A 26,535-nucleotide genomic window follows, 5' to 3' on the forward strand; every position below is an offset into this window, starting at 1 on the left:
CAATTCGCTGTATGATCGTTACAATCATATAACTTACTTTATTTTGATTTCACCGGAAAATCAGAAATCTTGGTTTATCACCAACATTATCATTAGATGATAATATTCTTTTACTTGATTCAATTGATTATGAAATTGAATTCCGATAAGATAATTCTTTAAAAATATATTAGATTCCTCATTTATTCGAATTATCGATATTAATAATGTACTCTTTTTATAGTTGATAATATTCGATGTAAATATTAGATAAAGTTGATAGCGTTTAGTATTATACATTAAAAGTGTAACTAAGGTTGTAACTAAAAAGATAATAATATTATGTACTGTGTAATTGTTACTTATCATTGTTGCTTCAATATTTTTATAATGATTGTAGCTTAAACCTTACATAGGGTTTATCGTAAATTTCTAGCAATTATTATTAGTAACTCACCATTGTGCCTTGATACTCCGATAGTGCCAAGATTTTGGAGCATCAGGGCTGTCATGTCAGCTTTTTGACGTGCTGTATCGTAACGTCGAGGATCAAGTGCTACGATAGCTGGCAAGGATTTAAAACCAGCTGTCGTGGCACAATCTTCACCCAGCGATCCAGTCGATGCCGCCTCTATCACGTCCAGAGCTTCTTCGATACCCGCCTTTCAATTAACACAATTTATGGATCGTATTAATTAAGTAATGAGAATTTAAAACGAAGTGACATCTTGCTTCGAATTTAAACATTTTTCTTTTCCTCCTTCAACATTATAATTATTGTATGTTTTCACACTTTAATAAATTGATTCACACTTTAATGAATTGAGTATTTTTCAATATACAAGCAAGTAAATTATTTATAAATATATACGTACATTTCATATGAAATTGTGTACAGTAACATAATGAGTACAGTACAGATATTTGTTTTAGAATATAACCTGCATTTCAAATTGAATGATTATCTAATGGTATCGTCCAATAACTGTTTCTTTTTATCTAACGCAAACAATTTCGATGCTATATATTACGCAGCAGTATTTCGCGAAATTAAGTACGAGTTCTCTTTTCTTAAAATGTAAATGATTTTCGTTGTTCCCTTAGACTGCAATTGTATCCCTGTAATTGTATCATATATATTCATGTATGAATAAAAATATAATACATAATTATATATTAATATTTAAGCAAATCCGTAGTATGCGCACGTAAGTTGAACAGATCTCGAAAAATAACTAGGAGCGTAATTGTTTGAGTAATAAATGGGTTTGAAAGAAATAAACGAAATGAGTGAAAATTCTGAAATTAATGACCCGAAAGTATGTTAATAGATTCTTATCGAGAACTTTTTTTTACACAGAAGTAAATTGCGATTAGTGAGATATAACACAGACCTAATCTCAACTTATCAGATTCGATACATAAAGCGACATTCATGTTCCATCGTGTCCTTAATTTCGCAATGATTCAAACACTGATAATAATAACATAGTTTGTAGTTTTGTAAACTAAAAAGTCCAAATTTATTTGATTAAAATAAGAAAAAAAGGCACATCCTGTCCTATCTATGAGACAGAACAAACTTTCTTTGATTAAGGCTTTTACATCTCTTCGAATAGCTAAAATTCTTCACATTCTTAAAACTCCTAATTAATACTTAATAATCCTTAATACTTAAGTAAACGTAACACACAAAAAGAACGATAGAAGAGGTCTCTACGTAGAAAGACCTTTTATCTACTTCTCCTGTTCTCATTTCTATTCTCATATCGCATCCGCTCACACGGTAACACGTGACTCGCATAATGCCTTCATATTTCTCTGTGTAGTAGGACACGCATAGAAGATTATCCACTTTTACGAATGTTACAAGCCCAATTCAAATACAATTAAATTCAACAAAATCGGTAAATGCTTCGCTTTCGGATGTCCGATTTTAAGCAACCGAAACCTCGTATTGTAATTATTGCGACGAGGCGTCCAGGAGACTCCTTATATTCTCCTCTCTGGTAGCTAACCGGTAGATACTTCAGCCGCTCTCTCCTCCAGAGTGTGACCCAAGTGATAATGCTCATTTGTCACAATATTATGTGTCTCGCGTACGTCCAGAATCTACTTGTACTCCTTTTCTTGGATAATCCAGTTGTTCTCTTTATTCCGGCGGATGAAGCAGTTCTTTCTGTGCATTCTCAAGCGTCCAGGTGAACCCTTGTACTCTCTTTATTGGGTTTATTAGGCTACTAGCAACCAGTCGTTTTCCACTCTTTAGTCTTTCCACTCTTATCACAATATTATGTATTTCGCGTACGTTCAGACAGTCCGATGGTGCTCTTTCCCTGGAAGGCGATTACCGAATAATTCAGCCGCTGTTTCCATTCCAAGGGTCGAGTCAGGTAGTCGTCTCTGTGCATTCTTAGGGATCCAGATGACTCTGCGTACTCTCCTCTTCGGTAGGTGACCGCTACCCAGTCGTTTTCTCCTCCACAGAGTGAGCCAAGCGATAACCGTCGTACACTTCTGTAAAGGCGTGCGAAAGCTAAGCTTCGTATCTCTAACTCTGATGGGTAGCCGATGGTAATACCTCGGTCTCTGCCAACAGGAAAGGCATTCTCTACAGCATGGAATGTGGCGTCCGGCGTCGCGACAAAGATAGTTATTTCCAGTTGTTGCTTGTCAACAAGTCGTGTTATTATGCAGGCATCCAGGCGGAACCACGCGAGCTAGAACCGTCTTGAGATTTCTGTCGCGTCTCGTTAAATGGGAGAAAACAACTGTTCCTCTCATCGACGGTTGTTAAACTTGTAATTTACAAACTATCTGAGCAGAGTTGAAGGTTATGCCCGTGGCTCGGTTTAGCTCCCTACTCAGCAAAACCGCTTTGCGCGAGATATAGCCGAAGCAAACCTGAGCAAGTTCCGTAGTCTAGAGATTACAGACTGCGATAAATATTAGGAATATACATGCCGTACACAGCGTTTGTTGCATTTACGAATTCCCTGAATTCTTGACGAAGAAATACGTTGAAGTAATCCACACCGAACGCATCGAAAGGATTGAAGTTGCACTTGGTAGTAAAGAACGAAAAACAAAAGAGAAAAGGTCAGACAGAGAGAGAGAAAGAGATCAGCGATAAAGTGGTACTCCTGAAGACGAGCGGAGTGTTTATGCCACAGAATGTAAGAAAATATGGTTCTAGCAAGGAGGAAACTGAACATCTTGTAATAAGTATACTTCGATTTGTTCATTTATCAGTGCATAATTTTACTTACCTCTGCTACAGAGATTTCTATTTCATCCATACTAAAATTTGCCTCTATAAACGGATATACGCGAATATGAAACTGCCTTTCATATTTATGCAAATCTTAAAACATCAGTAGCTAATACATATGTACATTTTTGTTATTATATGTGTGTGCGTGTGTGTCTAATTAAAGTATTAGATCGATGCATATGAAATATCTTTTTTTCCAGAATTTACATTTGACGAACCAACTATCTCTTGTCTTCAACTGTTATCAATTGCATTGCGGAAGAATAAATTTATTGTAAGTTGCAACATATGCGTACCAAATGCTAGTTAGATTTATAATAGAAAGAAAATATTGTCACATCAGATATTATGATTCAGAATAATCGTTTAACTTTTTTGTATATGGCAGAAAATGTAGGCAAATAAATTTAGCAAATATAAATTGCAATATATTAAATAGGATAATTCAATGTTGATTCGTAAAATTGAAATCTGCTCACTTGGATTTAAATTCGAATTCCAAATACTAAATATTAACCGCTATACGTATTTCTTCCCTACGAAAGACACTAAAAATAGCCCTTTTCTTTCGATTCAGATAAAAATGCGGTGTAAATTTACAACAAAAATTAATCTATTGTTAGAAAAAATTGTAGTACTTTAGAATTTGATTATGTTAACTAGCTTAAAAATTTAAAAGCCAATTTTATGTAGATCGTGGTTTTCCCTTGTGCGATGTGAACAGGATGGATGAGGGTTATTAGTTAGCCGAGGGTGTTAGGTGATAGCTCTTGTCTACCCTATCTCTATTGTACCATTCCTTGCAGGGAGAGCTTTTGGTTTATTCCATCAAGAGGTAGAACTATATTCTAAGAGTAAAAATGGGAAAAAAGGTCTGTAGAAGTATACTTTATTTAAAAACACCTACAACAAAAATAATAAATAATAACAAATTTAGTTTTTATTCGATACAACGTTGTATTAAATATTTATTTTAGTTCCAAAAAATTAATCTATCATATTGCGAACTTTTTGCTTGTCCTTTTTTTCATTTCAATGTATGCATTACCAATTTTTACTTGGAAAACTTTCCACAAAGGAAAATTTAGTGTCGTAATATCAATTGTTAGTTTTACTTATGGAACATATTAAAACTTGCAGTTACTCTATAGTTTAAAAGAAGATAATATACCTTTAATAATTTTTTATAGCTCTAACTCTTAACTAATATTGAATATTTGTATAATATTCGATTAAATTATTATTTTATCTCCACAAAATTTCTCAATGTTAAAGAGCATTTGTATGATGCTAGTATAATTTCAATGACTTGCAATGTAACTACTTTGCTTATATCACTATCGTATATATCTCTCTGAATTTCAAGAAAATGAATGTTTAGTTGAACACATTGAACTGTAATAATTCTGAATTTTGATAAGATCATGACTTTTCTAACGAAATTTATTTCTAACGAACGTTAGTTTTCAATTTTACACGCTATTATTAAATAAACAATTGATTAACGCAGTTACTTGCAATATTTTCGTTCTTACGATTATCGATTCCTCTCCAACCGACACAAGGCACAACTTGCGCGCATTGTGAGTTAATTTGAAACTCAGCCGAAGCGCCATAAGCTTGTTGAAATGTTGTCAGATGAATATTGGTTTCGCTGTTCGGTCGAGGATGTGTAGCCCTAATCAATTGGAACATCTAGGAAGTCAACTAGGATATGTTACATGGAAAGAACCTTTGCTCCTACTAGGCCCTGTTTGACCCTAGACTAATTAACGCAAACACATCGATTCCGGGGCATCGGCCTCCTTTCGTGTAGTCGTAGTCGATTCCAGCTATGGGAAAGGACGTTCAAATAAAATTACGTTTACTCTGAGTACAGAATTACGTGGTGTAATATAATCGGTTCTTTCAGGTGACTGCAAATTCATTCGTTTTCGCCCTGTAATTTTAGCTCAATCTCTTCTCCACATTTGTGTTATTTTTCTTGACTCTATATTTTTGATAAATTTCAACACTCCAATTCCCATAGCTTAGGTCGCGATGCAACATCTATTTGCTAACTTCTACTTCCATCGATATACAGTAACAAATTTCGAGGGTTTATTTCGACATATAAAGTGTATGTACTTCCTTTGGTATTACAAATTACAAACTTTTTTGGCGAACAGCGGAAGATTTTAATTCTGCAGAAGGGAAATAAGCAAGTTGATATTGGCCGAAAACACGAACGAACAAATTGTACGTATAACCGGTGGAAATAAAATGAATTGAACTTTCTGTACGGCGTATGGATGATATTTATTGTACAAAATAGTCGGAAAACCTCATATCGTCGCTTTCTTGTTGCCACTTAAAGTTAATCAAATATTTGGAAGAACACGCCATGAAAGCATTCGCTCGATATTTACGCAATAAAAACAGTCGGAGCGTTTTTGAAGCGTCCGTAGAGCATTCGAGAATGCTCGATTGGATCCACGAAACTGAATCCTGCAACAGATACGCGTTTCCACTTTTATTTTTTAATTTTGCTAGAGTGAGAAGCGAAAGGGTATTCATTCGCCTGATGCAAGCGCACCATTGCAACCAAAATTCACTTACACGATCATACGTCACCCGTATATATGTACAACGCAAGCGTGTATAACAATAATCTCTTTAAAGCCAACTGTTTTATTTTATTCAAACGAACTCGAATCCATTCGTTAGCAGCCATCGTATTTCAAATAGAAAATATATGTCGATTAAATAATTAATTACTTAATATTCGTTTAAGTTCGTGTCACAATTAAAGTAAAAATTAATCGAGACAGACACGGCGAGACAACAAGAATTTTGAATCTAATCACGAGTCTTAGGATGATAGAATTCGACATTTTCAATTTTAATACAATTGCCAGCATCGATGTACATGATACAGCTATTCGAAGAAAGTCACATTTTCCAGCTGAAATAAAAGCATGATTGCTATTGTATACTGTTGAATCGCTATGATAGTAGAGCAGAATTCTGCAATTATTGTGAGAAGTTGCCGCATCTTTCGCATTGTGGGGAGATTGACGTTCCGCAAATTCCTTTTTATACAGACCTATGTGCTAAGTGGAGTTAGAAGTCAGTAATCTTGTTAGTGACAGCTTGAATTCCCAAACCAATGGAATAGTAGATCGTTGGGAAATAGAACCTATCGAGCGCATTCTCCCCTCTGTAGTGAGATCTGGTAATTGTTCTTGTTCTCTGAAGATTATTTCTTGGAACTCGGTATCAAATTAAACACTATATACTAAATTTAAGCAATCTGCAATTCTATCATTCTAAATTACGGAAGTTCTCTTTTGTATTTTGTGTCAGTGGAATCAGGAACGAAGATAAGTTAATTCTAATGTACAAGCGTCCGTTTTGTAGTTTTAACGTTGAATGCCTTAACAACGTAGGGCATAAAGAAAATAACGAATATACAATATCAATTATCGAGTGCTGTTACAATAGATCTCTATTTGTTGTAACGTTCGTGTTCAGCGAACAGTATTTTATGAAAGAATAAAGCATCATGTGTTTTATATTGTAGCCTTCTCAAGGCGGTTCTACAAAACCATTGTGACATTTTGTCATCGCATTCACGTCGTTCTAAATTATCAAATATAATAGAACCAAATATAAATTAAGATAAAAAAATACTTTTCAGTATTATGAGCTTTATTATACGTTGAATCGATTTGCTTAGAAATAACGCGAAAATAATAGAAAGATTCGAGAACAAAGAGACTCGTGTGAATTAACAACTCACTAGATGTTAGGTCAATGTTATATCTCACTTAGCACAGTGCCAGTCCGATATTATTTAACGATGTATTCAGATTCGAATGAGTCAATTGGTAACGCTTTGAGCAAAGGATCGTGAAAGGGAAGTATTCGTCGTTTAAAATATATAGAAGAACAAAGAACACGCAGCCTATTGGAAAATGTTAATAAATAGAATGACGTAATATTTCAATGGCCTGTTAATTAATTACATTATGAAACATAAGAAAGTTTGTCCAAGTTAAACAAGAAGGCCACTGAAGGAGAAATTGAGAGATATTAAAGTACTTTACCCTTTTCGTATCGAAAATCTCGCTGCTGGTAGTTGTAGAAAGAGACGGTACCGAAGTCGAGGTAGCCGTCGTTACAGTAACGTACGCCATCATTGTCATCGTCGTCATCGTCGCAGGAAACAGGGCCCAAAGCCAAGATTTGCCCATCCCGCGTACTGCTCATTTGTACTTTAAAACAAGTGCTCGTCAATTTATTCTTTGTCGCTGTTCAGAAATAGTCACATATATGATGGAACGAAGAACAACTGATAAACAGAGAATCAACATTTGTAATCTTGATGCTTAGTAGCAAGACATAACCATACACAACGTTGAACAATGTTAAGATAGACTATAAGTAGACTTTGGAAGCAATTTAGGGCTTTGTAACTATTGAGATACTACAAGTAGATTTAACTAACATAATTTAGTCAATCAATATTATATATATTTCAATTAAACTAATAATAATTTCTGTATAAGTGGCACGTATTCGATGATCGCGAAAATAATCTAGAATTTCTGATTTGAAGAAAACGTATTGTTAGTAATGTTACTAATTTGAGCTCACAAGTGTAACGATAACTCTGCTTCTTCGACATCGAAATAATCAAACAGAGCTTGATTGGAAATTCTTTGACTTGTAAACAAACGTATAAGGGTATTAACTTAAAACAGTAAAAAAGATGTAAATTGGTAAACAAAGAATATTTTCAGTTTACCATTGAACTTAATCATAGCAGACTATGACACAATTTCAGACATATTGATATGGATTACGTAAGCAAAAAAGTTTCCCAGCTCATATACTGGATATGAATACAATTATTTTCTAACATAACATATAGTTCACTTTGCAGATATCGGTAAAATTTATATTAATAAAATATAAATTTCCTATTACTAGAAATCTGTCAATTTTATTTGATTAAGACGACTACATTTATAAAATTCGTTACAGTATAATTAACTCCTAGAATAAAATAATAAAATTGTTAATTGTGCGTACAAAGGAAGGTATATAGTAATATAGAGTCGTGCTGATGATTTGGAACTGTAACAAATCTAACGATAAAAATAATATTCTAAGTGATACGTGTTGTACAATTATACATACATACGTAATTTAAGTACATGTTACAGAAACGAATTTTCAAGTATGTTTATTCTGTGTTACAATTTCAAGTATTTACTCGTATGTTTGATTCAGAACTTCTGGCAAATTCTTTGGATGTTAGTAATTTCCAGTTGCTTGATCATAATTATAGCTCTTCTAATAAATCCAAAATATTTTGAAGCATATCTACATTTTTGTGAGAGAAAGCTTCACGAAGCTTTTTAATTACTTATAGATATTAATAGAAATGAATTATAGATATTAATACAACTCTATATAGCTCACCAAGTCAACTCTAATCCTTTTAACTTTAAAAAAAAAACTCAAGTCATTTGATCCACTTTCAAAGCAGTTTTAAATCAGTCATAAGATGCCTAATTAGTCATCAGAGTAACTGTAGATTCAAGCACCTTTTTACGTATAAAAAGCATTTGATACAATTTCAAAAAATATAAGTAACTTTCGCCTGACTTTAATATTTGTATTTGGCAATTTATTTTTCCTGTCCTTCTTAATTAAACATATTTGTAAATATGTCCTGCATAAATAAACAAACTTCGTAATTAAACGTATTACTCAAAATAATGGCAATAATATAATACAATAGATTAAAATCTGACACTTTGCACGATGTTTGATCGTAAAACTAAATCGTTCGCTTATTGTTAGCATATTTAAGTATTGCGATACAGAAACTAATATCTACCGAATTAAGTAAGAATATGGCAATTTCTGTTTCGTATAAAAACAAACCTTTTTCTTTTGCATTCAAGTGGTACCAAGTTTGAGCCCCGGATCCATGGGGCGTTCATCCACCCCCTCTGATTTCCTCGACATTCTCCTCGATGATTTTCTTAATCTTCTTTGATTACCTGCCACTTTCACCGATTGTTCATCACGAAGAGGTGGTTCTGTTAAACAGAAATTATTCGTTTATGCATTGTAACATTTATTTAACAAACACGATACAGCGATATCTAAGACAAGTCTATACATTGCTTACATTTATTAAAACGTTAGTTAAAATATTACAAAATATATAAATATTACATTTATTAAAATATTACAAATATTACAGAATACGTTAATGCTTAGGTAACAGAGTTTAGTAATTTAGCTAATTGGTTACGCTATTTATGATTTGTGACTTTCACATGGAATCAACCAAATTCGGATTTGCTCAATGCGAGCTTGAAGATATAAAGTTCCACCGTTTATATCGAATTCCCATAACCCAGATTACTTTAGATCATATGTATACAAAATCACATATTTTACGTATACACACGAGCACGGACGTCATTCAGAGTGACAAAAATTTCATATCGATTTAGAAATTTGTTTAAAAATATCAAAAGTACCGTCTTCTGCGAAGTTATTGTGATATAAAAGCCACTGAAAATAATTATCATTCATGTTATCGGATGAAGTATTCTTGATGAGACATTTGTTTTACATTTCGTATGAATGTAATTTGCAATATAAAATGTCTCGAATATATAAAAGTGCAATATTTTATTTTGCAGAGAAAAATATTCGTTTAAATTGTCGATGCATATTTACTCATTTTTACACGAATAATAATATATGTGATAGACTCGAATTTAGTAGATTTTAAATATTTCCGCGTAATACGCCGTTCAAAGTGTTTCGGTGGTTTAATAATGTAGCCGAAACAAACAAATTGAAAATATAATTCTTCCCTTAGGGAGGACATTATTTTTTGCACGGCATACTTTATGTTGTAGCAGAAGAGTTTTCCCTTTTGAAACACGGTTGTAATATCAACACCGTGCTCGCGGTGAAAATTATTTCAGTGTCGTGCTTCGTGGTAGAAGAGGGGCTAATTTAAATAAAGTAGTCCATGATAGGGTTCCTCGAGGGTCTTCCTACAATTCGCCCAATGATATGATTGCGCGCCGTTATAAATTTCTCTTTCTACTTCTAGCTCCTGCATGTACAAAATAAGTTTACCATTTATTATACACCTATAATGGATCCCCAAATTATTTGGCGGCTGTTTGTTCAAACAATTTGATGATTAAATTTGGTGTTAAAATTATCGATATATAAATATTATACAACTATTCATATATAAATTGAAGAATGAATTGTTTTCTGTGACAAAAGTAATTATTTCCTCGTTAACAGTAAATACGATGAAATATTTACTGCTAAAAATATGGAGAACAAATAACCCATTTTGCTCGCGAGAACACTTTTTAATAAAGGAACATGCATGTGCATTTAAATATACTAATTATTATACAAAAGTTTTAGAAATTCACAAAATTGTAATGTCTAATTCTTATTCATAATAGTCAATTTTATTAAAAATATTCGACACCGTCGGATATCTAATGCTTTGGAAAATTTGAATATTTTATATTCGGTATCTCCATATCATACACGTATTGCGATGCATACTCGGGCATCTTGGACGAATTGACATTTTCGCGAACTCAGTACGCCGATAGATATATTTTTTCGAACACTTTGGCTGGTTGAAATGTGAACATGATCGTAAAAGTCAAAATAATATTTCCCAGTCACGCCACTCTCAACGGCATTTGACATCATCGTAAACTCTCGCACAATTTAGCGTAAACACCCGTCGATTTTCTTGAGAACAGCGGACATAAGCGCAGCAATTTTCCGTATACTCGGAAGTATCGTATTATCAGGAGGCTGATTTGCGAGATATAATTGACTAATCCTACGTTCCACCAAAGAGACGCGATCCTCCAAGCTAATCTTGGAGGGAAGTTTTTGAAGGGTGTGAGACCTTCAGAATCAGAAACGGAAGATTAGAACATTTCACAGTTTGTTTGTATTTTAGACTTTCGTACCACTTCGGATAATTTTAGAATTTTATAGCCTTCGGGTCGTTTTACAAGTTTGTTCGCCTTAGAACGTACCAAAACTTATATTTTACGAATTTCGAACTTTCAATCGTTTAAACTTTTACTTCGAATTCTAAACTTTACTTTGCTGTATATTAGTTTTCGCGATAGACGAACTATTGGTCTATAAATGACTCTATAAATTTATTTGAAGCTGATATAATACATTTTGAGACAAAATAGTACGTATTCTCCGATGAATCGAAGTATAATATTTTTGGATAAGTTATGGTGGATGAAACATCCGAAGACTGCAATATATACGTTTATACAAATTTATAAAAATCTATATACATAATTGTTTAGTGAAGTAGATAGAATAAAACAAAGTAAAGCTAATTTTGAGTGTTCTGGTTGTCATTCCTAAAACAGAATTGTGTGTAGATTCTAGTTTCCTAAAAATAAATTTATTTGTTTATTCGTGAGTAATTGTACTATAACCGATCTTAGACCTAACAATAGCTGTGTACGTATTTATTAATTCAAATTATATCTGCTATTACTCTGAAAATGTTTAAACGAATTGTTCTTCTTTAAAATTCATAATTTAATATCGAATCATAATTTCTTAACGATTAGCATACCTAAAATTTGAATTCAGTTGATCTGTTTATTAATCAAACTTATTTCCGAGAAATAATTTCGTATTCAGTGCATTTCATTTTAGACGAAACTGAAATCTGATTTATTTGCCCAAATTTGTAGCTTATTTAACGTGCCTCGCAGAATAACTTGAGAAGTTATTACTCGCACGTCTGTTTTCTTTGTATAAAATAATAAATCATTTGCTGATAGATAAACTTCTACTGTAATTACATGAGATAGGATACACGTGGGAGATTTCCAGCATATTCTCATGAGAGCTTAAATTATTCAAGATATTTAACGTTCTCTTTCTGTAAATCATACAGCAGGTTAAATATTTTACGCTATAAGGCACGTATGATGTGGTTGAAATAACATATTTACGCTAAATATCATTTATTTAGTTACATATCATCACAGTGCTATATCATAGTACTATATAGCTATATTAATACAATGATATATGTATGTATATGCAGTTAGGTATATTTATATTTGTGTCTCTATATAAAAATATCTTCTTTTATATATCGAGGTTTATCGTTATAATTCTGTTCCTTCCCTATTCATCTAATCGTAAGTATAGTCTTCCCACCCTTATAGTTGATTGCACGTAATTGAAAATGTTTTTTGCCTCTTGTCTGCTCTCGAGATGTAGTGCCTGGAGGAAGCCGTTTTTTCTTTATCTCGTTATTTGAGAATCAAATCTAAATATACAACTATAATTCTTACAGCTGTTGGAGCTGTTGTAAAGAAAACTTTTCAATTGAATTTTTATAAGATTGTAAGCGATTAGTTCCATCGATAAAACCATAGATGTAAAATCTGTGACTTACAATGTTTTTTTCTCGATCCCACATTTTTCAACATTTTTAAAATAAAGATTCAACATTGTAACTTCCATGCGACGACAAAAACTCGAATATCTTGTGTTACAGATATATATTAGATTATATAATAATCCTTGATTTATAAACGCTAACATAATCGGATACGCAACAATTTCTCGAAAGCGAAGTCAACAAAGATGTATGTTTATATGAATCAATTAGGCGATGTTTAATGTAATTAGCAATTATAGATTTCAAGTAAAATATTTTATTATCAAACCTAATTGAAATTTTTATTCGATCAATGTATAATCGTAACTTAAGATTAGAGCGAATTTAATTGTTAAATGGATTAAGGATTGAATTAGTTGCTTAATCGCAAATTAAATTAGCGATTATAGCTATTAAAATCTTTTTCGTCATAAAATTGAGATTTGAATCTAACTTGGAATCTAGTATCGATTAATTTTAGTTTTTGATAGTAATCGCTTAACATGATACGCATTTTTATAAAACTATTTACATCGAGTCGAATTAAACTTCGATCAAGAACTAAGAATTCACCACTAGCGATTAATATCTTTAATCAATAATCTGTGATGAATTTCCGAGTTTTTTGTTTGATCTTTTTGCCTGATTAACTTCTTATAATAGCAAGAAGAAAGTTGGTTTCTTTATACGTCGCAGAATTTTTAATTCACTTCATTGCAATAAGTAAAATCTGCCATATTCTGGCTGTTAGCCGAAATTTTGTTTTTAAATTTATATTTTACCTAGTATATTACACACACACTTATGTGAATTTATAGCCACGTGCGTATTGATATGTATCAGGTTATTGAGAGGGATACACAGAATATGTTGAAGGCTGAGTAAATCCTCACGTTTCACTTGTCAAAGACGAGTGGATAACTTGGTGGAAAATGAAATTATGATACAGCTTTTGTCGTGAAATATGGTGAAATTAAAACTAAGTTTAGGTATGCTTCAAATTAAACTACACTGTTTGACGAATGTACACGTTATGCTTTTGGAAAAGAAACGCTTTTCGTTAGTGAAAAGTTTTAGTAAGAGCTCATACTTTCCAAGCTTTTCTGTGATATTTCATATATTTTCCAATTTGAACATTTTCTATCGACAGTAGATTTTTATTTATATATTATTATATATTCATTTCATTTTATGATATATTCCTTGTTACAGGTGGCATCAGGAAACAAGAAAATTATTGTATATATGTATGTGTAATACATGTGTTTACTGATTGTACGAGCTAAGAATGAATTAGCAATTCATTGAACGGTTAAATCATAGTTTCTTGGTACTGAAAAGAACGGAAATCGAGTGGAAGGAACAAAGTCTGGATAGCATTAAATCGATAATCGTAGTGAAGTAATAAAGAGAAATCAGGAATTTAAATTAATCTTAACAAAATATACTTTGAATACAGTTTAATGCAATAGATAATAATTTAATGATAGTTTAAACTACTGAAACGATAAAATGTTTGTCGTAGGTGTAACGTTATTTCAAAGTAACAAAAATACGTATAAGGCAACTTTGTGAATTTATTACAAAACCTACAATATTATCGAAAATAGACTTGCTTTGTAATTTAATTTGTACAGTTACGTTATCGTTAAGTATTTATTCGATATTTTTACAACAGTGATAATTATATGCTCGTTTTACGTCCACTTTAGTTATCACTTTAGAACAATTGGAAAATAATTATATTATCTTTCATATTATCGTCGCACTGCAAAATTTCTAATACTTCAACTGTTAAAGAAACTATACACTTTCGAATTAATTTCGAAGAAAGTGGTGATACTTACTAGATAGTCTTTGAAATATAAATTTATACAATTAATTACAAACTTTCATCATATAATTAAATGTTATAATTTCATAAAATAGAAATCTTATTTTTCGACAATATCACATTAGATCTCAAGTTTGACAATTCGCCTCTGTATTTTTGAATACATTTCTTTGAAATTCTATTTCTATTGAAATATAAGAAAGAAATAATAGTACTATAAATTGATGTTTTATCTCGAAAACTATAACAATGGATAAGAGTAATAGATTCGACGAACAGATTAAAACATTCCTCGTTACGTTCTTTTTCCCATCGGCACGTTTCATTCAAGTTTTAATAAGTTTTTGTCTAGGTGGTTAGAACTGGCTTTTCCAACAAAAGAATTAAGAGAGCTACATGTCGATTCCAACGCTCAGTCACTGTATCGGAAATATCGTTTGTTGGCTGTACACGGCTTTGAAGAGAACACTGATTCTCTCAGTCTTTCCATTTGAACAATGACGCTTTTCGATGTCGTTTGGCACAAACAGATAGTAACTTACAGACGACAATTTTTCCTATGAAACGTGTAAATTTTTCAAATAAGCGCAAAGTTGAAATTCCGCAAATACTTTAAAAAATGATACTTTCAAACCGATATGATTCCACGTAAATCTTGTCACAGTTACAATCAGTTGCAAAAGTCGACACGCTTTCCTATATTTTCCTCATTACAGCGCTCATGAAATTTCAAGATATTTCGAACTGTATCTGATAAAAGTTTTCTATAGTAAGTACTTACTTCCATGAATCACTATACATAACAATTTAAATTGCTGGGTTATCATTACCTGCGTGAATAACACTACCTACGTTGAATTTGTGTTCGAAACTCTAATTATTAATTAAAAAACTTTTTCACTGTTTCTCGTAATCACTGTCCATTTAGTCTATTTCAATTGACATGATTCTAAAGTGTACTAATATAAAAGACTGTCAAGGTTCTTGCGATAAAGGTCTACTTGATGAACATTCCTCGACGTGAGACCTCGAACTAGTTCCGTTGCCCTCGGGAATCCTGTTCAGGGCCAAACGTATTACGAAGTCGCGTTAAACGTCTTGTTTTTTATCGCATTTTTAAATCTGACTAAGGTACGATTATTGAAAATTCATTTGTTTTTATCTATGAAGAAAATCTTTATTTATATGGATAATAAAATACTCCAAAAATTAGGGGACAAAGAAAACTATACAATTTATTAAAATTATAAGTATTTGTGCATTGGGAATTAAGTTCGCGCACAGAGTATCTTTACTGGAGGCAATAAATTTTCATTGATAAGAAAAAATGGAAAGTAGTACGAAAGTTTATGAGGCAAAATATTTTGATAAATCATTTTTCTTAAGATCAAAACTTTTCAAATTACACAATCATCATCGTCATTATTGTATGTATAAATTTGGTGTTTCTCTTGCGAAAAATAGAGAAATATAGAATAGAGAAGAAAATATAAAATATAAACTATAAAATGTTTCTATTTGTATCTCACCAAATAAAATATTCATATCAAACAAATATACCATATCAATGAACGGTTGAAAGTGTGTCAGTAAATGGTTTATTTTAGAGTTATTTTAAATCGTAACTGTTATTGATTCACTCTAAATATGAGGGGTTACCAATGAACAAAAATTTACCACTTAATTTCGTGTATGATCCTCAATAGAAAATGTCATAGTTCTAAAATATCACTAGTTAAGAAGAATGATTAATGACTATTCCAGCCAATTTCCCTAAATTGAATTTCTATCTCGGATAATACTAACTGTACAGATATTTATATAACTATTCCATTCAACAGATTTCAGGCTTTCTAAGATGATCATGTCCGAAGCAGAGAATTTTTAAAAAGCTTGCATATTAATCTTTCTTTATGTTTACTTTTCTAAATATTTATTTTTAAGACGCATTGTAACCTCGAAATTTCTTCATAGCAAATTAATTTATCCTCTACGACGCTTTCGTTGAATTCCAACAAAACGCATCTTCAGATGGCCAATAGAAGGATGACTGCAAGCTGAGCGAGAGCTAGGTCGACTCTGCAATCAACTCGGATCAAACTGAGCTATCCGCCGAGATTTCTGGTCAGTAAAACTAAGACGCAAGAACCTTCAAAGGATATCAAGACCCTTCGTAAACTTACCTCAATCATCAAGTGTACGTAAGCGATCGTACCGGCGGCTAAATAGCTTGTGGGTTAATTGAGTTGCGAACGATGGCCCTAGGGTGTTCAACGTCCTCTCGTTGTAATTGCAACCGTCCCTTTTGCACAGCGAGTTCTGTAGGATTGACCCTTAGTACTCGTGGCTGCATGAAAATTGTATGGAGAATCTTGAAAAAATTGTGAGTCTGTACATTACTAATGTAGAAACTCATCTGCGACTAACCTAGGGAGATACAGGATAGAAATATTTGTTCCCTTCCATCCTGAAATGGAACTTTCAGCCTATTGAGTCTATACCAATAGAGTCTAAAAGAACGTCACCTTCTAAAAAGGAGCAGACAACACAAAGTAGCGAAGAGGAAGGCTCACAGAGACACAGATGCATTGCTTGAAACATATTTGGTATTCCGTCGACATCTGTCATAGCATAGAAAAATCATAAGAGTGCATATTTCCAAGTATTCGCTCCTTGAAGAAATGGGACGAGAGAAGGACGCCAGGAAGCCAAAGAGACTTCGCCGTCCAACTATACGCACTCTAGGAATGTTGCTAAAATACCATCCAATAATAGAATAGTATAGAATAATATAGAATGATATAGAATAGTATACAATAACAGAATCGAGTCCAACGCGATCCCAGATCCAACGGATCCACTAGCTGAGAACTGTGACACTTGAAAATAAGAGGATCGGAACTATGCCGGGGTCTTGCCCCAAAAACCGACTGATACCGGAGTAGATTGTTCAAACAGGGATAAATTTAGGGAGGATTTAACTCGATAGAGATGTCCTATGAAATGTGTGCAGAGATAATATATGGCCAAAATCAGTGCACCATCCGCGCACTAACATGCTGGTCAACGATTCCTGGAATCTTAGAAAAGGAGTTCCTCTCAAAGGCCATTGATTGTAAGGTGAGCGTTGTACCTAGTATGCCACGTAACTGGAACAAGCTATAGCGTTAGAACGATAGGAGACAGAATGAAATTTCAGTAGGAAAAAATTAAGTAAGAGTTTAAGAATTAAAAATGCAGAGATGGTGTATAAAAAAATGTATAATTCCATTTTAAAAAGTTGAACTTCAAATTATCGAAACGTCTTCACTTTCGAAGGAGATACGTGTACCGCGTCATATGTTACTCGGAAACATCTAACTTTTCCTGATGAAATCAATTCCTCTCTTCTATCGTTTTAACGCTATAGGATTAATTCCAATTGCGTGGGACACCCTGTATATCTTTTCGAAGATTCGAGGCGGAGGCGACGTGACTGTAACTTGTGTCGCGATGTGTTCAGACCACCTTCATGAAAGTCCGGTCGTGTCCGGAAGTGATCGATGAGGTCCTTGGCCAAACCAAACAACGAAAAGTTCTAGGTACCTCCGTCTTAAGAAAGGCGGAAGATAGTAAGGAAGGAACCAATAAGCAAGAGATCCTTCCGAGGAATAGCACGTGGCCTCCTGAGAAATAAATTGCCGATCTTCGATGGCTAAAGTTCTAACGAGGTAGAAGACGTAGAGGTAGAAGTCGTGGATCCTTAAAACTGAAGCTTTCCTCGACACAAGACGGTACAGTCGCAATGCGCCCCAACGGCAATGAAGGTAAGCGAAAACTTTAGTTCAAGGTTTATATATCGGACAGAGCTGATTAATAAACGATATCTACCGAAAAGACAGCAAACCCTAACTCTAACCCTAACCTAATCGTAACCCAATTGTCAGATACAATGTAAATGTGCGCTACGTTGCTTGGAATAGTGGAGTTGGAGGTTTGATATTTGCAGATAAGAGTACCCTTGCATTCTTAAGAGCACCTTTCAACTATGTCCCTACCAAGTCTAAATCCGCGATAGAAGAACCAGATCCACTTTTGTCGCTTTTAGAAGATGGAAAGTGATGCTAGATTTTAAAAAGATAACTTAACAGATCAGCAGCTAACAAGTGAAGGACTATTGTTAATCACATTTTTACTCAACGACAATTTTACGTGTGCGTCTGGGCAAACTTATAGGAGCTCAATAGCGATTAACCAGCTTCTGTACAAAAAGAACTAGAGCAAGGAGCCAAGGAAAAGATGGAAGTCACTGAAAACCGTATATGAAACTCATTGTCAGATGATGACCATAAATATAACGCCATCGACATCTCGTAGAAGGCGAATTATCTGAACAGATAAAGAAAGTGCAGGAATAAGATACCCTGGTGAGAGCTGAAGAGGCTACCTACCATCGGTATCCGTAAGCTACTAAACGGGCAATAAAAGCCAACTCAGAGCTCGCATGAAAGCTTACAATAATGTTTCGAAACGGAAAACCTGACGAAGACTAAAGGATAGTTGGATCCTTCAATTTACGGTTAGGTTCGGAAGAATATTCGGCACGAGTTCTCTAGCAAAATTAGATATTCAGTTCTCAAACAGTAGGCTCATTGAGAAATCTAAGTAAACTCTGCCAAATGAAGGCATATTTCTTCGGATTAATTGACCTCTTTGGGACTGCCATAGACGTAAACGACCGGTGTGAGAGATTTTAGAGAACAAAGTAATAATTTCAAAGACTATTATGTCCTCTAAAGGATATAAAAACACAAGTATCGACGGGATCTTCCCGCCTTCCTACAGGAGATGGAAGATAAACTCTTAAAATATGAGAGCCACATATCTCCTTGACTTTAGAGTGTACGTTTAAAAAGAAAAAACAACTCAGGGTGGTCTTTATATCCAAATCGGGTGATAATAGTTATGACTTGTCCAAATTCTTCAGTCCTATCAATTTCTCACACTTTTTGCTGCAAATGCTGGAGAAATTGATTCGTACGTTCATAAATGAAGACTCGTTGATACACAAGCATGCACACCGGATTGGAAAACCTGTAATTCTGTGGTACGATGGAGGACATCTAGAGAATTTGTCCTGCGCATCCTTTTTGACGTTGAACATGCTTTTGATAGTATTTTCTTCGATACCATGATACATAAGGTACGACAATGAAATTTCACCTGGCAGACATTCGAAGACACGCCCAACTGGGTTACGCATCGATTCTCCAAACAGCAGGAGTCTCCTCGGAGAACCTGCGCTGAAGAGAAGATAGCTTTAAACCTACGTGACGTTCCATTAACATCAGAAATTTAAAGTTCTACCTTTAGATAAATAGGACTAACGACAAACAGTTTATGATTAAATTAAGAGAAACTTCTCACTCCAAACGGACTTGCTTCTATACAGACGGATTCCAACATCAAAGTGCTATTATGGCTGGTGTAAGGTAGGATTTGCCCTAGAGTATGCTTCGCGTATAGTTGGAGCACTCGTGTCTCCGTCTTTCAGGTGTAAGTGCTTCTAAGTCGGTGGTACTTTAGCCACGGAAATACCACAGTACTCAACAAATCTACGTTTACAGCGAGAATTGCGCTGCATTCCCGTTTCTTCAGGTCATAGTATTTGACACTATAACGTGGCCTAGACTTTGTGCAATGACATAAGTTTGCAACGAGTACTAGGGCATTTTAGTATCCCATATACGTATATATAAGACTGTGAAAAAGTTGGTAAAGAACCGGTTCAAGCGGCAGTTTGTCGAGCTCTGTACTTAAACTCTGGATGCGTCTCATACAAAGGCCCAATTAATAAAAATCTACCTTTGAAAGAGCCTTAGACAACGAACAAACAAGTTTTGGAGCAAGAATATGGATATCCAAGGTGCAATGTGGCAGAAAAGCTCCTCTTCATATAATAATGCGCTGCGAGAAGCCTCTCGCAAAAGGTCCGAGAGAAATACTCTGTGTGCTCTGATCTTAGTAAGTCGAAAATGAAAGATTTCACTATGTTCGAATTGCTGCGCTTTTGTTCCATCCATCGACTTCTCGAATGATTCGAATGATTTACCATTTATAAGGCGCTCAGGTACAACGGCTCTGCTGACCTCACTTTAGTACTGGGATCGACAATTGTCAGAAATAATAGAATTTTTACATACGATTCATTTAGAAATTAAAGTTGCTAAAACTCAGTAAGTTTGAAAAGTCAATCAACTATATTATTGATCTCGGTTTTAGTATCAGTAGTAGTCTTTAAACATTACCTTATTGGAGTACATAGAAAATATAGATAGATATCATTTCTCGATAAAAGAAATATTTCATTTTCATCATATATTATGTTTTATTACAAATACTTTCTTTTTTAAACTCAATCAATTTATTGATTGTGAGCCTTAAAAATTAACACGCGAAATTTGTGAAGAGTTTTTAAACAATTAAGAAAATTTGAGATGATACAAATGCTTCTTTTTACATGGTTAATAAGAAATAAACACTCAATGCAGTTCCATTGACAACATGATGTAATTTACAAAGAGTCTAATAAAAGTTTAAATTAACAAACGTGATAAATTATAAATGTAGTTGACATTTACATACATCCAACGTTAACGAATCTGAAAGACTATTATTGTACGATTTCTGCAATTAATTCATATTGAAAATAAAGTATTATACGTATGAAAAACGATGTTAATAATTCATATATGGAATACGCAACATAGCGAATAAATTACGTACATATAATCGCATTTATATGACAGTTGAATGACCAGAAACGGGGAATTATCAGGATTTTAATAAATTCATAAAAGATTCATTAATATTTAAGATACTTCTAAAGTTTTCAAGATACTTTCTATAATAGGAAAAAAGATACAAAGCTTCCTACAATAAGATTACTCTAACTCTATTTGACATTATCATTTAATGTAACGATTAAACGAACGTCTGAAAATATTTTGTCATAGTGAGATCACTGTGAAATTAAGTAGCACTTTTTTTATTACACTTATATAGCATATTTACCAAATGTCCAACTAGACACATTGTAAAGTACAAGTTAAATAATAAAAAAACTTACATAACATATATAGTTGTATAGTATATTATTTACCCATTACATATGTCATGATATCTTTTGTAGTTCGTTCTGATTAGAATTCGATTTACATTTCAAAAAGATTTTATTATAATTTTGTTAAAACTAATGTTTGGTAACAATTCAATGTGTTTCACAATGCTTGCATATCGTTAAAAATCTAATTACAGTTTGAATAATTTCTTAATAAATTATACATAATGTATGTCTTCACACAGATTTTGCATATTCATGTCACTTCATGTTTTTGTATTCATAAAATTAAAAAGACACTGAGCACAGCCTTTGTGTATTTACAATTCGAATATTTTATCTGCTGATATATAAATACGAGAAAGATAAAAAATAGCTTAATAGTAAATCATAATTTGTTTAGTGGGTGTTTTCGTAAATTTATAGGCATTTAAAACATTATGTGAGCGGTATTTTTAAAGAGCATTACGCCAGATTATTTACACAGGAGTATACATCTTAGTGATTATAGTCTTTGTTTCATTCAAAACACTAGCACGAACGGACACATCAACATTTTTACTAAAATTATCGTTCATAACAACTGGAAAGCCAAAAACATGTACTATAAGGTCAAATTAATTTATTCTTAAATTTAAGTTGACCCTTATCATACAGCTTACATATTTTTGTCACCTGTTTATAAATTTACCGTGTATTTATATAAATACAAAGGTCAGTATACAGAAAGCAAAATATATTATTTTCCTTAATTAATTTATCACGCACTAATATTTCACAACTTTCATTCAATTTACATTTGTTTTCTATCATTTTAATTAACGGTTTGCAGCCATAAAATACGCGAACAAATATTATGCTTTGATCCGATAAAGTCAACAGGTAATTCCTGGGAGGGAAGAAATTAAGGGAGATTATAGTCAGCCATAAATTCCCGACTTTTTAAGTAACGCTCCTTTTCGTTTACTCTTTCATTGATTGAAACGATACATATGTGCTACGTGGTCCCTATTTTAAAAGCGGAACGGTAAAAATAGACGATTGACCGCTTCACATAATGAATCGTTAACAAGATTTATGATATTTTTCAGGGAACTGAGACCGTATCGTCCGCACGAGGAGAGCTTTGCCGCGCGCAGTAGGGACGATCGATGCAGCCACCGGCACAACCAGCTGCCCCCAGATCTCACGACCCCGTCTCACCCTCTCTCACTCTCTCTCACTCTCTCTCTCTCTCTCTCTCTCTCTCTCTCTCTCTCTCTCACTCTCTCTGTCTCCCCATTGCATTGCTTCGCCACCATTTTCTCCTTACCATCCAACTTCCTATTTTCCCTTCTTTATCGCAATACCATAAATAATCTATCAATAATTTTCTCTTTTTTCCTAAAATTATTGTGAGCTTAAAGTTACGAATATTTTTTCACACATTTATTTGTTTTTTTATGTTACTTTCCTTTCATTCTGTACTATGGGACTAAAACTTTCGTTTCACCTACACACTTCGCAACGACGGATCTTCTATCTTTAGAAATAATACGTATAAATAATGCAATATGATCGTAGAACAAACAGAAGATGTGTGCGGAATGTGAATTGAAATTCACATTATCTATTATGTCGAAGCTGTAAATTCTTTCGTCTTCAAAAAGTTGGGCATGAATGGCACAGAATTTTCATAGATAAAATACGCACAATTGTATATATTCAAAATGAAGGATGCATATCTTGAGAATTCGTATATAGGGAAAAATAATGGGCGAATTTTTACCAATTTTTTCTTCTACATAAATATTTAATAAACTTTCCTCATTTATTTTAACGAATTCTTTGAATATCCCGAATTTTAGCTATATGTAACAATTATAATTGGAATATAAATGTCGATATTCTAGTCTAGATATTATCTAAGATTGCAAACGATGAATGAGACAGGCGAAAAGTATTTTGAATGAAATACGATTGTCAGTATGTTAGTATGGTACGCAAACCTGGCATGAAGTCAGGATTTTCGAATGAAGTTTGAAGTTTCGTGAACGAACGCAATGCGAAATCAGAAAATCATTAAGGAGAGAGCGTGCAAGGTTGAGAAAGTTACAGATGAATCTGATGCGAAATCAGAGGGTGTAGAATACGAACAAAGTTTGTTCCAGCATACCTAATACGAAAGCAAGGAACCATGAAAATATAAAAATGATTAGATCTGAAATTCGTGTTATAATGAAATGATAAAAGAAAGAAAAACAGAAAATCTCAGAGCTATTAGTAAAACCTGACATGGCAAATAACTATAGACGAATATATACGTGGTTGTATAAATGTCGCTTGGTCTCTCAGAAATGTGGATTTACAAATTTTATAGGATATTATATTATTGTACATTGCCCGACTCTTAACAATATGATACAAACGAACAGCATATTTTTGTAATAATTCGTCGATTGAAAACGATTTTGTCTTATTTTTCAAGTATTTATCTACTGTCTTTTTCTGAATAGAAACTAAAATTGTAGTAGAACGTTTTAAAAGAATTAGTTTTTATTATAGTTGGTGCCCATATATCGACACGCGAAACAAAAAATTTTGAACGAATATAATCAATCAGTTTCTTATATATCTAGTCTCTTACATAGCGTCGCCGATAATGTCGTTTGTTACTGCGTCCAATTTTTTTACTGGTAAATGTTATTCAGAAATTTCAATTTAAATTTCCAATTACATTTTAAATTCATTCCCATAGTGGGAACGTGAACCATTCGTTGATACGTATTCAATGAAAATTTTCCTCTATTCTGTGTTGCAAACTAAATTCAAAGTAATTTTCAATTAACATAAATGATACTATGTGCTATTCTTGTAAATCTTTGTTGCACATTTTAAATTTAAGATAAAACACGCTGATTTCACAAGTTAATTTAATAGCATTTGTTCGTGGTAATGTGTCTGTAGCATTTGTTTGCAGTTGTAGTTTGTTAGCTCTTAAGAGAAACGTTCTACCTAACTTACTGGAAAGTACTGTTTCGTATACTATATAGTTCTTGTAGATAACGGAAACTTTAGAGGAAACTCTAAGAGTAAATTTTCATGATTTCTTATCGTTTAGACACGAAGTAATACATTAAACATACGTTTTTGCACGAAATTAGGTAATGACTTTTATTCAGTTAAATTAACTGCTAATTGTATAAGCGAACTTGAGCAAGGAGCAGCAGAGAAAAAGCAGCCTTTATATGTAACAGTAGTCTGGCTTAAATAAATAAGATAGACAAAATAACTTTTTGATACTATATCTATGAAAATATGTGCTTTCTATTTTACGTTATTATTCGTCTAATCTATTTATCTACAATAGTGATTGTGGTATATTCGTATCATTTACAATAGTGGTATGCTGGCACTTTTAAATAATTTGTTGGAAAAAATTTGTAATTAAAATTCACGAATCTAACCGAGAGTACTGTATATACCTATACATAATGTAACAGAAGTAATACAATAATATAATAAATAATATATAATAATATAATACAAAACCGGCTCTATGGATAAGGAAAGATCTGAAAATACGAAGAAAAATAGAGAAAGAGAAAATGAAAACAAAATAATTGTTGGAACAATGGTAACTCGGGAAAATAATGGAAAAAATGAAGAACAATGGAAATTCGAAAAAAATATTCTTCTCTTGTTTAGTTTAAGCCATACGATATAAATTAGAGCCGTTACTATCACAATGCTTTCGTGTTATTGATTAGAACATTACGGTAATCGTCGAAAATTATTAATCGATAATTAAAATAAATAGAAAGTAACGAAGTTATTAAATTATGTACTAAATAAGAACCTTTTTGTCAAATACAAAAATACAAAATTACGTAACACGGTAGAACCTCGGTAACCCGGATCTCTACAATTCGAAAATATCTGTAAAAGTAGAATTTTGTTCGTTCCCTTCCGCTCTGCTCTAAAAAGTTCTACAAATCGAAATATAAACTACCTCTAACTCGAATTATTCTCTCCACGTTTAGAAGCGTCATTTTATCTCTGTAACTCGAATTCAGAGAAGCTCGACCTCTGCAAATCGAAGTTCACCCCTATAAGTTAGTTTTATCACCGCTGCCTCTAGAACTCGAAGTACCGTGGCCTTGTTTTCTTGCACGCTAAACTATGTATCGCCTTTCTTCGTGCCCTTGCTACTCCCACACAAACTGATTGTTTTTTGTCAGTCAAGTCGAAAGCATGTATTTATGATTTCTATCGTTATATTTGTTACGCGTCTCTCTACACCTTTGAATATCTCTGATCTGAGAAACTTAACCCATGTATACAGCCTCTATAAGACGAATTTTCGTTCGTTGAATCTCTCTTGCTCGATAACGTCGATAAGCCAATATCTCCATAACTCGAAGATTTAAACTCTTCCCGTGAGATTCGAGTGATTCTACCGTAGATTCTGCTATATGTGGATGCTTATATCCTATAACTTACAATCTAATTTCAAGACAACTTGCGGGCAATTAACGTAGATTAAAAGTCGTAAAAAAGAAAAATCTTCCGTTTTTGCATACTTGAATAAGTTAAAGGCAATTAAAGTAAAACGACAGAAGATGTAATGTCACAGTAAGGTATATAAAGTAAATATAAGTATTTTGGTTTTTGTAGCGCACGGCAAAATATTACAAAAACTTGCTAATGCTTTCTCAGTTTACGGTAACTTACTTACTATTACTACGGTACTTATTATTAAAAGCAAGAAGAAGAAAAATACCATTTTTGAAATAAACAAAGAAAATAACGTGTTCCAATTTCCCAAAAAGAATACATCGAATTCGTCTTTTACTTTAAATTATTAGGCTACAGGC

The 26,535-nt window shown here is 33.0% G+C and overlaps 1 protein-coding gene across 8 annotated transcripts in view; it reads right to left on the reverse strand.

Moving 5' to 3' along the window:
- The window catches only part of LOC138179306 (probable G-protein coupled receptor CG31760), a 66,985-nt gene that overhangs the window by 21,231 nt on the left and 19,219 nt on the right, over positions 1 to 26,535 (reverse strand). For 7 of the 8 annotated variants that reach the window (XR_011173007.1, XM_069111957.1, XM_069111958.1 and 4 more), the window contains exons 2-4: positions 9,191 to 9,348; positions 7,342 to 7,509; positions 437 to 641 (exon numbers count right to left, since the gene is read on the reverse strand). Coding sequence is in view for 7 of the 8 variants with exons in the window: in XM_069111957.1 (XP_068968058.1) it covers positions 437 to 641; positions 7,342 to 7,488 (352 nt within the window). In the remaining variant the exon portion in view is untranslated. The remainder of the gene's footprint in view (positions 1 to 436; positions 642 to 7,341; positions 7,510 to 9,190; positions 9,349 to 26,535) is intronic. The other variant, XM_069111960.1, reaches the window with a different exon arrangement.

This window comes from Bombus flavifrons, chromosome 4 (genome assembly GCF_040668555.2).
Source record: "Bombus flavifrons isolate JBK064 chromosome 4, iyBomFlav1_principal, whole genome shotgun sequence".
Lineage (NCBI taxonomy): Eukaryota > Metazoa > Arthropoda > Insecta > Hymenoptera > Apidae > Bombus > Bombus flavifrons.